Source organism: Psammomys obesus, unplaced genomic scaffold, assembly GCF_907164565.1.
Source record: "Psammomys obesus unplaced genomic scaffold, mPsaObe1.curated_primary_1811, whole genome shotgun sequence".
Classification (NCBI taxonomy): Eukaryota; Metazoa; Chordata; class Mammalia; order Rodentia; family Muridae; genus Psammomys; species Psammomys obesus.
This window is the reverse complement of record NW_026585797.1, coordinates 24,994,591-25,009,437: the sequence shown is the minus strand read 5'-3', so window position 1 is coordinate 25,009,437 and position 14,847 is coordinate 24,994,591. Positions and strand designations below refer to the sequence as shown.

Genomic DNA, 14,847 nt, shown 5'->3' with positions numbered 1-14,847 from the left:
GCAGGTTGCTGGAGCACCTATTTACTAGCCAGCACAAAAAGCATCCCTACATATTAATTCTATATTCATATATATATATGTATATATCTATCTATCTATCAGAAACAGCTTGCCTGCTATGACTACAAATATGAACGAGACATTTATTTGTTTCAAGCCAGAGTCTCACTATGTAGCTCTGGCTGTCCTGAAACTCACTCTGTAGACCAGGCTGGCCTCTAACTCACACAGATCCACCTGCCTCCTCCTTCTAAGTGCTGGGATTAAAGGTATGCACCACTAAGCCTGGTGACAAACCTTTCAGTCTAAGACTTACACATTTTAGAATGGCTTACTATAATAAACAGCCTATACACAGCAGCTCAATTGATATAGTAACATGCCCAGAACAGAATGCCTGATCTTCTCTGGGCGCCACAAATCTGTTAGTTCCACAGAGTTTTCCATCTTGGTGAATGGCAGCCTCAGCCTTCCAGTTACTAGATCAAAAATCATTATCGTAGTCCTTGACTACTCTAGAGTGACTGCTGGTACATATATTAACAGGCACAAAAGATAACTTCTCTAGAGACTGCATTCAATAGAGAAGTAGTAAGAATAAATATATATCCCAAGTTACATACATAAATTTTTTTTTTCAGAGTTGAGGATCAAACCCTACCTTCCCATGCCTAAGAGGCAGCTCAAGTACCTGAGTATATACATGCATAAAGACATACGCTAGCACTACTACCACACACACACACACACACACACACACACACACAGACCACATAAAAAGCAGAGCGATGTGAAAGTGTAAGAACAGACATGGGAAACAATACTGTTTAAATTTGGCAAGGTCTAATTTTCTCATTCTGAATCCTGCCTCAGACTTTTGAGGATCTATGAAGATACTACAGTGACGGTCCACCCACATGGCTAACTACAAAGGGAATGTAATGTGTCATGAATACGCATGTACTTTTACCTAAGTGTTTTGGATTACAACATAATTCACTTAAAATTACTGAATTTAAAGTCACACCAAATAATTGTTATTATTAAATCAACAAGTGTCAATGTTACAACTATTATAATAAATGATTTCAAGTAGAATTTCTGCATCAAAATAGAAGCATGGTCAGTACAGTACTAGGTGGCATGAGGCAGGAAGATTCCCAGGCAAAGCTAACCGAGCATACCTTTCAAGAATTCATATCAAATCATACCATTGCATTAAAAAATTCTATTGATTCTAGAATTAGACATTTATTTGAACTTTGTCATCGTTTAGGTGAGTGGTAAGAAAAAAGTCTGAATCTGTTTCTTTCTGTAGAGTTGTAATAAAAAAATAGCAACCCTGGGTGGGGTCACAATTAGAGAAACATACAGCGCATATTTGGTGCTCAGCAAATGCCATGTATTATGAAAAGCTGAGCTCAATCTAACTTAAGAACTGGTACTTTTTCCTTGGGCATGATTGTTTAAAAGGGTGTTTTTTCTCCCCCTACCCACCTTTCCTCCTAAATATCAGGAGAAACGAGAAAGCTGTTGCAATGAACCAGATGAGACATACGAAGAGCCGGCAGGTAATTTCTCAAGTATTTGTCTTTTCTTTGTCTATGAATGCTTGTGCCAGGAGAGACCTTTTTTTTAACTTACACTGTGCTATTATCAACAAAAAGTAAACAGATGTCAAGTTCGGTTGGCCGTTTTTAGTTTCAGATCCTAAAATCACTGTGGCTGAACAAGTACACAGAAAACACGGTAAATCCACTTTGCCAAACAAGGCTCTACATATTTTACTCATCCTTTCAAACCCTTACAAAAAAAATCAAATTTGTACATTGTTTTTTCTTTTATAATGGAACGGTAATACAGTGTAGAGAATCACAAAGAACGTCCTTCGCACTTTTAGATCAAGGTTACCGGCAACTCCCAAGCCCAGCATTCCGGTTATGCAGCAGGCAGTGCAAAGCATTTGAGTTGGGGGCTGCTGGGGCTGCGCACACGTCATCACCGGCGCGACGCGCGGGGGCGGGGCCAGCCCTAAGGCGTCCGTGCTCGCCCTCTGAAGGCAGCCGGTTCCCACTCGGCGCAAGGTCGCTGGGCTCCCTCACCAGTAGTCTGGCCCTGCGCGTGCGCCAACTTCCAGTCGCTAGAAGGGCCGAGCAGGTTCGGTGAGGTTCTGACGTCTCCTCTCTGCCGCCATGGCTGAGATGCAGGTGGACTTAGATGGAGAGCCGGGTCCCGACTTTGTGGTAGCCGCCAGGGAAGGACCTGAGGTGTCCTCGTCTGGGACCTCGAAGTCCGAGAACTTTGACAGCAACTGCGTGTTCTGTCGCATCGCGGCGGGCCTGGAGCCCAGCACCGAACTCTTACACTGCGAGGTGGGCGGCGACAGGCCTGGGTGGGTGGGGACCCGGCCGCCTGTCCCGTCTCGCAGCACCATTGCCCGGTGCAGATCAGCAGGACCCAGAGAGTGGCTGACCTCTCTCTGGGACCCAGAAGTGTCCCAGCGGTGCCTTTGCTGCCACTCAGGGAGAGATGGTAGCGGTAGAGCCAGGCACCCTTTGCATGCATCTAAGACACAACAGCACCCTGTGCCCTTGCTTTTATTATAGGGAGCCTCGCTCTTCCCTAGACATTAATTTTAATATGGAGAGGAGACAACTAGTAGAGAACAGATCATGGGCGTGGTGAAGAAGTGTGAGTTTGGCTGAAAATAGGCCGGGGTGTGATTTCAGGACTAGGTCTGAAGTCGAATTGTTACTTAAGAGCTCATGGCTTGTAAGTGACTACACCACTGAAGAAAATGTCTCTTCCGCCTTCCTCAACCTGGAGGGCCTCAGGAACTCTGCCTCCCCCCCCCCCCCCCTTTTCAAATATCGACAGGTTCAGTCCTGGGCAGATCAAGTGCAGGTAATCTTAGCTGTTGAGAGTTCAAGAGTGCAGCAGCCGTGCCATGCCTGGAAATCATTCCACAAAACTCTGCCTTTCCTGGGGCTCTCACAGTCTTTATATCCCATCATGCCTCATAAAGACTTAATCCTTTTAGAGGGACTAATCATCTCGCATTTAAAATTCTCATTACAAATCTATGTGTTCTAAACACCTGAACTAATTGGGCTTATATAAGGTGTGGTATACGTATATAGTTAAGGGCAGAGGAAATTATTTGATTTTGAATAATCAGGGCTACCAGCAATCATGAAGAATTTGTCTGGGAAACCTTTCCAATAAAAGACAGAAAATTCTTCAACTCACAGATCTTTGTAAAGTTCTCATATTGTATTTTTAGAATTCACTTAAGCAAAGGATATACCACATATTTTGAGCGAGGGCCGTACCAGCTCCAGGGGCAGTGTCTTATTTGTGTGTGAGGCACAGGTACACATAATACGTAAATGCTATGGCTGGTATTCATAGCTCATGGTATTGATAGGAGTTATCTTTAAGGATCTCTTAGAAAGAGCTCAGTGATGGTGGTACACTCCGCCCTGTGTCCTTGCTTTTATTATAGGGATCCTTTACATTCATTTTAAGAGCTATTCAGTACTTTATTGTGCAGTTTTACCAAAGCTGTTAGCTATGGACAATTGGCTTCTTTCTTTTTTTTTTTTCCCCCTCTGGGAAGTCATACTGTAAAGAACAACTGTAGCCTGGTGATGCTGGTGCATGCCTTTAATTTCAGTACCCAGGAGACAGAGAAAGTCAGATCTGTGAGTTCAAGGCCAGCCTGGCCTACAGAGAGAGTTCCAGGACACAGAGAAACCCTGTCTAGAAAGAAAGAGAAGAAAGGAAAACAAAACAAAACTGTGTGCCTGGAGGTATAGCTCAACAGCAGAGCTTGTCAAGTGTGTAAGCATGTGAGGCCTTGGGTTTGATCACCAGCACTACAAGAAAGAAAAAAAATGCACATATGTATACACACATATAATTTCAAATTTTTGGCAACATATTCTTGGAATTGGATTTTTAAAAAAATAATGGTTGGTTCGGTAGTACCAATAGAAGACCACAGAACCAGTTTCAAAATTTTAAAAGCTTAGTAGAAATGCAGTTAATAGCTGAGTGAAATACCAAGTTTCTTTGCCTTTAAACTTAGAAACAGTTTATGTATCCTGTGAGTGGGTGGTGTATGTGTACAAGTGTGTATGTGGAGGCAAGAGATGAGTGCCAGCTGTCCTCCGGCTGCTGTTAACCTGACTGCCTGAGGCAGGGGCTCTCACTGAACCGGAAGTGTAGATTTGGCTGGAGTCAGTGGCTCAGCAGAGCCCTCCAGCACTGCTGCATCTGCACCTGACTTTCCATGTGGTGCTGGGGATCTGAAGAGGGTTCGCAGGGTTTGCAGCTCGCACTTTAACCGCTGAGCCATCTCCCTAGCCCAGGATTTAGTGGTTTTATCTTAGCCTTTTCCAGATCATTCCATCAGTATCAGTGCTTATATCAGTTCCTTAGAAAGGCTGTTTTAAAATGGATCAAAATGTATGTTTGTGTTTGTTATCTTAGATAACTAACACTAATTGTGTGGGCATGAGGTTCTCATGATACTGAATTCTGATTCCTGGAATAGATAATTAATGGATAACAGTACATTCAGGGGATTTTGCTGAGAAAAAACTATGTTTTTTGAATTAACTTTTAATTTTTTTTTGAGTGAAGAAACCTTAAAGTAGGGATGGGAAAACGTATAATGAAAATTAAAACAGATATATATATATATATTTTTTTTTTTCTGTGAAGGGTTTCCTTGTATAGCCCTGGCTGTCCTGGAACTCTCTCTCTGTAGACCAGGCTGGCCTTTGCCTTCCTAATGCTGGGATTAAAGGTGTGCACCACCACTGTCACCATCATCACCCCCACTAAAACTGAGATTCTGATAAGAAAGTTTTAATGAACCTTAGTCATAATTGTTCCTTGAAATTGACTTAATGTCATAAATTCCTCATGACAGACGCTAAAACTTGTTTTTTTTTTTCAAATTTAAGTAAGGCACAGTTATGAAATTGCTCATTAGGCTTAAATTGTAATTTAAACACCATTTTCCTTCCATAGATCTGTAGTGGTTAAGTCACAGCTGAGCATAGCAGTTTTTGGGAAGTTTGGTGTTTTAATTTACTAACAAATGTGCCTTTCTCTTTAGAATGAAGACCTAGCTTGTTTCAAAGATATCAAACCAGCGGCGCTGCATCATTATCTTGTGGTGCCAAAGAAGCATGTGATAAACTGCAAGGATCTAAATAGAGATCAAATAGAATTGGGTAAGATATTCACAGTATTCCTTGTGGCTGCATCACACTGAGTTGTCTTTAAATACAGCACTGACAATTAAAAAGGTCTAGTCAAATAATCAAAGAGAAAGTAAGACTCCTTGAAACATTCTGTTTAAATAAACAATTAAAAATAACACCACGATTTTCTGTTTGTCACACTAAATTAGTAACTCATGGCCATATTTTTTGGTTATATATATATATATCACACCAAAAAATTAACCAGCCACAGTGGATTTGAAACCAATTTTAGATATGGTAATATTTAATTTTTTAAATCTTTCAAGAGATAATGAATGGTGCTTTATACTATCGTATTTTTAAGACAAGCTCTCAGTATCTTGGTTCGAGGTGGCATCAAACCCACAGAGATTGCTTGCCTCTGCCTCGAGAGTTCTGGATTAAAGTTGGGCATATGCTGCCATGCCTGGCTTTGCTTTGTGCTTTTTTAAATGATGGTTTTCCTGACTTTGAGGTTGATTATGTGATGAGAAGTTATAAACAAGTTATGATGTATTACGAGTGTATGCTCCCTGATAGTGTCAGATGCAGGTAAGTCAGCACCATAGTTTAGTTTTGGGTTTGAATTTTTTGATTCTGAAAGGGAGATTTGAATTTTGTTTCATTCATTTATTCTGTATTTCCTCCTCAATGCTTTCTTTGACTTTTTTCTGATATCTTTTCCTAAAATATTTTGCAGTTTATTTCAAGTTTGTTTTAGCAGCCTTTCTCACCAGGGTCTTGGATTACTTCGGCCGCACTGTCTGATGGCCTATAACAAAGCTAAATCAGGCCAGACATTCTGGAGATGAATGAGAAAACTCTTACATGGAAAATCGTGAGGTAGTATTATTGTTCATGAGCTTGTAGGTGACTTGTTTGTGATTGTAGGTGCTTGTAGGTTACCAGTTTGAAACTTGTTTCTAAATACTATGAAATCCTTTAGTTATCTGGAGTTCATGTACTTTAGAACATATATGATTTATTACTACAGGGTAACATTTACACATGTAGACATAATATTTAACCTATACTTGATTGATTATGTATTTGTTACTAAATGTTTCTATTTCATTCTTTGGCTATTTCTTAGAGACCATATAACCTCTTAGGAAGTTTTATTTTAACTTCAAGGTAAGGTAACTCTATGGAGATTAGAAGCTGCTGTAATAACTACTTAATTATAGCTCGTACATATCAGAATTGTAACTGATGAAGCTGGCTGCATTTGAAGTTTCATTATATTGTCTCCTCTCTACCTTTATTTGAACATTTTCATATCAAAATCTTTAAAGTTGTTGTACTTAACTTTTATGTAATTTATAAAGTGAGAGAAATAATATGTACCTGGAAAATTATAAACGAATTTATAATTGTCACATCCACCTACTGTTATTGAGACTCACGGATTTCAAGAGCACATGTTCACAAAAGTAGACCATATTCTAAGCATCAAAATAAAGTAGCATTTAATGTGTTTGAAATCATACAAAATATATTATCTGAAGGTGATGGAATTAAATTAGATATTTAGCACAGCAACAAATAGTTTTTTGTTAAACAGACTTCCAAATAGTTCTTAAACGTTAAAATTTGTGGACTATAGCTAGTGTACCTGGAGGAAAATTTGAATGCTAATGTTAGAAAATAAGTTTTAAGGCACTGGAAAGGTAGCTCAGTGGTTAAGAGTGCTTCTTGCTCTTCCAGAGTTTTTTTTTTCTCCTAACATCCACTATTTTTGGTTGCTCACAATTGCCTATAACTTCAGCTCCAGGGGATTTGACACACTTTTGGCCTCTATGGTCATCTTCACTCATGTGTCTGACACACGTGTGTGTGCGCGCACACACACGCAGAGGCATACACATATAAATAAATCTTTTAAAACAGAAGAAAGTGACTTTCAAAATCAGTAACTTCAATGTCTGCTTTATGACACCAGCAAAAAGGGGGCTGAAGAGATAGCTCAGAGGTTAAGAACACTTACTGCTCTTCCAGAGGACCTGGGTTTGGTTCCCAGCACCCACATGGCTGCTTATAACTGTCTGTAATTCCAGTTCCATGGGATTTGACACCTATTCTGACCTCTGTGGGCTTTTACATAGTACACAGACATACACTTAAACACATACAAACACAAAAAAATAAAATAATTAATTTAAGAAAAATACCAGGAAAAGGTAAGTAAAGACAAAATAAGTACCTAAAAAGAAGTAAAATTTTATTGAGTGTACTATATACCATAGTATAATATAGTTTCTTTCCTGTCTTACAGTTGAGAGCATGGTAGCTGCTGGAAAAGCTATTCTTGAAAGGAATAATTTCACCGACTTCACAGATGTGAGGTATGTATGTTTTGGGTAGAAACTAACCTTAATTACTGGTTTTTCTGCAGTTTGCTTTTCAGGAGAAGGGAAGCAGCAGTGGCAGAATTTATGCTTCAGGTGTAGTATTCCTAGGAAGGAGGAACTGAGAGGACAAATTCAAGTATTTCATTAAATTTAATACATTTCATCAAATTTAAGTAATATCATCGATAATATAAATTTTATACTTTTTTCATGCCTCAGCATCTTCTGAAAAGCTTGTAGTTTGGACAGACAAGTATATGTTGCTAAAATAGTTACAAGTCTTCCCTTTTTGTAGTTTTGTATGTTAATTCCTATAAAATTAGGTAAAGTGAATTTACTTACACAGACTTACATAGTTTAAAAATACAACGTTGGGAGTAGGAGATAGTTCTGTAAGAGTGCTTTCAGTGTAAGCCTAAGGTCCCAAGTTTGTGTGCCTGTAATTCAGCTCAAAAGCCAGGCATGGTTGTATGCTTACCTGTAGTCCTCATAGAGTTGGGAGCAGAGACAGGAGCATCTGGGCTTGCTGGCTGCCGGTCTAGCTCCAGGTTCAGAGAAAAGTCGTGTCTCAAGACATGATAGATCATGACACCCAGCCACACATGTACACACATACTGTTACTAGGCTTCTAGCAAAAATCTAATTTGAACTTATTGCTTGCTGAGCTGAACTCTAAAATTTAACAAAGTTTGAACAAAACCCATAGAATTCAATTGATTTTAAGAGTTTAAATGCTTTTCTATTTAAAAGAATGATCTTATAAATGTTTTGTAAATTAAGAAATTATGGACAAATATCATGTAAGTTGTTTTAGTATTTAACAAGAACCTTATCTGATGACAAAAGGTTTTTTGTTTGTTGTAGTTTGTTTAATGGTCTTAATACAGAAATGTTGGATCTTTTTCAAAAGTGAAAGCCTGCCATCTACTGGCTATGCCTTAAAGGAACCCTCCCTGAATGTCTAGTACATTTCCTTTGAGGTTCATTATAGAAACCTGTCTTTGCAGAGTTAAGCTTATTACGCTAAGTACCGAAGTGACTAGTGATAATGCAACTCACACTTTCTAGAGGTTATATGTAGCATTCTTTGATAAATGGTGTGAATTGTCTATGAACTTCAGCATGAGGGACTTTGGGACTACTTGAGCATAAAGAAAACAATAAAATATCTATGAAACAATAAAAGATCTATGAATGGAAATTTGCTCACCTTGGATAATTTTAATTGTATATGATTTAAACGTAATTTCAAACTAATTGAGAAGTGACTTGTCAATAATCTGTTCTGTTTCAGGATGGGCTTCCATACGCCACCATTCTGTTCCATTTCTCATCTGCACCTTCATGTTATAGCACCAGTCAAAGAGTTTGGCTTCTTATCCAAATTGATGTACAGGCCAAATTCTTACTGGTTTGTCACAGTAAGTAATACTGTTATGCCAGCAGCATTCCAGCATATTTAAAGTGTTTGTCCCTTTAGTTTTTGTTTTGCTTTTCTTGATAGCCCTAGACAGACGCAGACTTATGTTTGGCTTGACCACTTATTTTAACAAAATGCTCCCAGAAAATGTATACATTCATTTATTAATTTATTTATTTTTGCATTGATGAATATTGAACTAGGGTTTTATTATGCTAGCAGGCAGCATTTTTTTCTATTAATATATCTCAACCCCACCCACACCTCTGAATGAGGTCTTGTTTATCATCTGGACGGGCCTTGAAAATGTGAGTCTTCCTACCATAGTCTCCTGAGGGAGCTGGGATTATAGGCTCATGCTACAATTCCAAGTTCCAAATAATATTTTTAATTTGAGAAGTTTTCTGAGCAATCTGATTCTATAGCATGAGAGGTAGACATATATAGAAAAGCAGAGCTTTAAGAATTCAGATCTGGGCCGGGTGGTGATGGCAATTTGCCTTTAGTTCCAATATTTAGGAGGCAGAGGCAGGTGGATCTCTGTGAGTTCAAGAGTAGCCTGGTCTACAGAGCTACTTCCAGGACAGCCAGGACTACACAGAGAAGCCCAGCTCTAAAAGCAAACAAATAAAAATATCAAAGTAAAACAAGAATAAAAAAATGAATTCAGATCTGGATTTCAATTCTGGCTTTTCTTACTTGAAAGTTCATATACAGATTTTTTTTTTTCAAAGCTCATGTTCTTGCTTTGAAGTACTGGGGGATTGAATGCATTTCCTCTGCTTGTACATACTCACAGCCTTTCTTCTTATCACATCCCTATGTAGTGGTATGCGTATTACAATAAAAAACCAACAGTGACATGTCATCTCTTCCCAAAGGCCTTAGCTTCAGGATCCACTTTTACTGCTATGGTTTCTGTAGGTCTTGTCAAATATGCGATGTGGGGGCTGGAGAGATGGCCCAGAGATTAAGAGCCCTGGTGCTCTTCCAAAGGTCCTGAGTTCAATTCCCAGCAATAATATGGTGGCTCACAACCATCTATAATGAGATCTGGTGCCCTGTTCTGGCAGAAATGGAGACAGAACATTGTATACACAATAAATAAATAAATCTTATATATATATGTGTGTGTGTGTGTATGTATGTATGTATGTATGTATACACCATTGTAGGTTCACACAGAATAGATTCACTTCCCTAAAAATCCTCTATGCTTTGCTGTCTGTTTTAGTCTCCTTTCTATTCCATAGCTACCACTGATCTTTTTAATGTTTCCAAAATTTTCTCCCTTCCTTCCTTTCCTCCCTCCCTCCCTCCCTCCCTCCCTCCCTCCCTCCCTCCCTTCCTTCCTTCCTTGTTTTGACACATGGTCTCACTGTGGAGTTCTAGCTCTCATGGAACTTAGATCAGGCTGGCCTTAAACTCACAGAGATATGGATGCCTCCGACTCTGGAGTGCTAGGATTAAGGCATATGCCACTGCACTGGGCCTTCACATTTTTTAATAATTGGAATCCCACAGGCTACAACCTTTTTAGAATGACTTATTTCATTCAGTAATGTGTACTTGTTTCTTATATATCTAGTTTAAGAAATCATTAATATCGCATTTATTTTTCTTTTCTAGTGGAAACTTTTTAGTATTTAATGTCCCTGTCAATCCTCCTGTTTTTATAGAGTACATTTACTATGGTTTATAACACTATGTCATTTCTTTTTTGTAAGATATTTTTATGGATAAAATATGTACTTCCTTGCACTTTGGTGTCACAAGGACAGTTATCTAACAGACACAATGATACATAGAATGAACCATGTTTATGTTTATTCTTTTCTTTATTACAGGTTGAATGTTTGCTTGAAAAGCTAAAAAAAATGTAAACCATGGACAAGTTCTTTAACCTGCCTCAGGATGAGCTACTGTCTTGCTCTCTTTGAAGGCTAATTGCTCTCTGAAAGTTTGCTGGGTTATACACAACACTACCACTGAGTAGCCTTACATTTTTCTGAATATCTGTTTTCTTACATCATCCATATAGCTATGTGAGAACTTTCTCACTGATTTCTTTGTTTTAATGATCATTTGTGTAGGGTTTATGCTTAAGGTACTATAGCTAAAAGTCCATTTAATGCAAATTCTGTTAATCAAGATATATCCCATATATATTTTTTTTAATTCAGGCTTCTTTTACTCAAGCTCTTAATAATAATTTATGATGAATAAACTGGGATTAAAAATCAGAACTTTTATTACAGTGAAGGAGAAAAAGAAATTAGCCATTTTATTATAGTTCTGCATTCTTACACATAAATTTTCAAAACAAAGAATACCATGCCACCACTGTACTCTGATCTTGATGATAATAACAGTTATATATGTCACACACACACACACACACACACACACACACATACACACATGCACACACTTGTTAGTATTCTCTTAGCCATCAGGAAGATATTCTCCAAGTCTCTCAGTGAGTACCTGAAACCCAGGATAATACTAAACCCTATAATGTATCCTGTGCTTTTCTGTCATATGCATACCTTAGATAGATAGAGTATAACAGGCACAAGAAGAGATTAGTAACAATCATAATGAAATAGAACAATGATAGTAGTGTACATTTAAAATACTGCCAATGTTCATGATTGTGCTTTGTTCCCATAGTAAGTTGAATGCAGCTACTGTGATGCTATGACAGTTAATCGAATAACTGGGGTGGTTACTATAAGTGGGTAATGTATACAGACAGTGTGGATGATTCTTATCACAGGTGGGATAGATAGAGTAGGACGGTGTGAGATTTCATTTTTATGTACAGAATTGCATGTAATTTAAGAAGTATGAATTGTTTATTTCTGGCACTTTCATTTAATATTTTGGGTTAACCGTAGGTAACAAAACTATAAAAGTTAGATCACAGAAGGTGAAGCTTTAGATGAGAGGGAACTACTTTAATATAATTCTAAATGAGAATTTATAGTAACCAGCAACATGGTTATCTTAACAAAATTTATGTGCAGTTTTACCCATTAAGAGACAAGGAAGAAACACAAATTAGTATTGTACAAAAACTGACAGATACTGTTGTCATATGTATTTTTTTTTTAATGAAAGGAAAACAAAAGTAAATAGTGGCTAGATCCAGTCTTACTGTGAAAAAAGACTTGATTTGAATGTAGAAAGAGACATAGATAAAAACGTTTGTCATGCTAACAGTGCTAACACTGCCGGCATATCATTTAGTTAGTGTTTATTGGCAGTTGTCCTTTAGAGGTGTCCACACACGGTAGTGACTGAAGGGAGATGAGGTGTTGAAAGCTAATTCTACATGTGCCAATGTCAAATAGTATTATGTATATAAATGTAAAGACTAATACATTAAAGAAATCTGCTGAGATTTTTAGTTTTCGTTTCTTGTTTTGGCATGATATTACGCGATTTTAAGTAACAACACTTATTACAGTTCTTGGTTACAATATCTGTAATCAGGTGTTCTCTACTAGGATTAAAATTCATTAATTCAGCAAATAATTTTTAATATTTAATGAGTACCAAACACTGCTGGGAAGTAAAGAAATGATAGCTGTCAGTATACATTCAGTTGGCAATGCTATGGGAGTAAGACAAAAAGGATTTATTTGATTTTAGTATGTTAAGTGTGGTAATGTCGATAAAAGAGGTAATGAAAGGGAGACCACTGATGAGAATAGGTAATAGGTCACAAAAACAGAAATTGAAGACTCAGCGTTAGGCAGATGGTGGGAAAGCGGAGAACCTTGAGTTCTGTTTCCACTGTTAATTTATACAAAGGTCTGACAGCTTATTCACTAGAAGATGGATAAAGGGATTTCCATGTAGGGGCTATGTGCTCTCAGAATTAGATTTATAGGCTTTATAGCACTCCCTTGTATAATAGCTTTCTGATCATTTGTATAGCTAACAATCATGTTTTTTTTTTTCTATACCAATAAAATTATGAGAAACTTTAGGAAAAGTACAACCTTTGAATGTTTTACTCTAAACTTGCAATGATGTAATTGACCTCATTAATGATAGTACATGAAAGGTGGTTAAGGGGCTTTTCAAATGCCTTTGGGGACCTTTAAAATATTATTAACTGGTTGATTCTGTTTGTATAGGTTTATATCCTCTCACAGGGGCTCAGTGGGCAATGGTGCTTACTGGCTGATAATGAAACCCTGAGGACCTGTGTTGGATCTCTAAACTGCAGTGCTTGTTTTTAAAACTCTACTTTCTTTGGGGGGGGGGGGACACTTATGCCTCTACCTCTCCTCCAACTTCCTAACCCTATGTAGGAGAGAGTTTAGTGGGGAGAGGGGATGCAGACCCCTTTACTTCTCCCAGCTGTTTAGGGTCAATGATTCTTTTTTCCCCTACTTTTTAATTTTAATTTTATTTTTAATCTATTTTTTATTAATTACAATTTATTAATTTTGTATTCTAGGTGTAGCCCCCTCCCTCATCCCCTCCCAATCCCACTCTTCCTCCCTTTTCTCCTCTCATGACCCTCCCTCAGTCCACTGATAGAGGAGGTCCTCCTCCCCTTCCATCTGACCCCAGCCTATCAGGTCTCAACAGGACTGGTTGCATTGTCTTTCTCTGTGGCCTGGTAAGGCAGCTCCACCCTCAGGGTGAGGTGATAAAAGAGCAGGCCAATCAGTTCATGTCAGAGATAGTCCCTGTTCCTATTACTTGGGCACCCACTTGGACACTGAGTTGTCATGGGCTACATCTGTGCAGGGGTTCTAGGTTATCTCAATGCATGCTCCTTGTTTGGAGTATCAGTCTCAGAAAAGACCGCTGTGTTCTGATTTTTATACCCTCCTCCAGTCCTAGACCACACCCCTTTCTGAGAGAGGCACTAAGTAGGCTGTTACCAGCTGCCAAAAGACAAGCTGCACACAAAATAACTATCAGCTGTGGGGAAACTAAAGCTCAAACTAAAATCCCATACTTTGGGTTAAAAAAAAAAAACATAGTTACATAACAACTGAGTTTATAAAGCAATCAAAGCGTCTATTACCCTGATCCTATGTAAAGATGGCAAAAGAAAAGAAAGGGCTCTACAAAGTTGTCTTCTGACCTGCACATATGATCCCCATACATTATAAATGCACACATACACTGATACCAAAATTAAAAAATGAAAGAACATTTTTAGTGTACACTTTCTTTACTTACAAAGAAGAATAATCAAATTACAGTTAAAATCCAGTTAGCCCTTTTTGATAGTTTTCAGTTACTTTTTGGTAGTTTACAGATCCATGACATCTGCTCAGAGCAAAACTAATTAGCAATGTGTCCTATTCCTTGGTCTATTGCTGTGAAGAGATACCATGACCAAGGCAACCCTTACAAGAGAAAGCTTTTAATTGGGGGCTGTTGTGCAGTTTCAGAAATTTAGTTATTGATGTGGTGGCATGCAGGCAGCTGTAGAGCAGTTGCTGAGAGCTGCACCCTGATCCATAGGCAGAAAGGGAAGCATTGGGCCTGCGTGAGCTTTTGAAGCCTCAGAGCTCACTCCCACTGACACGCTTCCTCCAACAAGGCCATACCTAATCTTTTTAATCCTTCTCAAACAGTTCCATTCCTTGACTATGCATTCATATATATGAGCATATTGGAGCCGTTTTTGTTCAAACCACTACATAATTTGTCTTTTAAATGTTTAAAATAGGGCAGGTGGTAGTGGTGCCCAACTTTAATTCCAGTACTCGGGAGGCAGAGGCAGACAGATCTCCATGAGTGCTAGGACAACCATGGCTTTTTTTTGTTTTGAGAAACAAC

General features: G+C 38.3%; 1 protein-coding gene across 1 annotated transcript; it reads left to right on the top strand.

The window, feature by feature from the left end:
* The first annotated feature begins 2,007 nt into the window (after positions 1–2,007).
* Hint3 (histidine triad nucleotide binding protein 3) lies at positions 2,008–13,007 on the top strand. Its single transcript, XM_055599205.1, has 5 exons — positions 2,008–2,372; positions 5,129–5,246; positions 7,534–7,603; positions 8,905–9,031; positions 10,878–13,007. Exons 1-5 carry the CDS (start codon positions 2,193–2,195, stop codon positions 10,911–10,913), a joined length of 531 nt encoding a protein of 176 aa, XP_055455180.1. The 5' UTR covers positions 2,008–2,192; the 3' UTR covers positions 10,914–13,007.
* Positions 13,008–14,847: the final 1,840 nt, after the last annotated feature.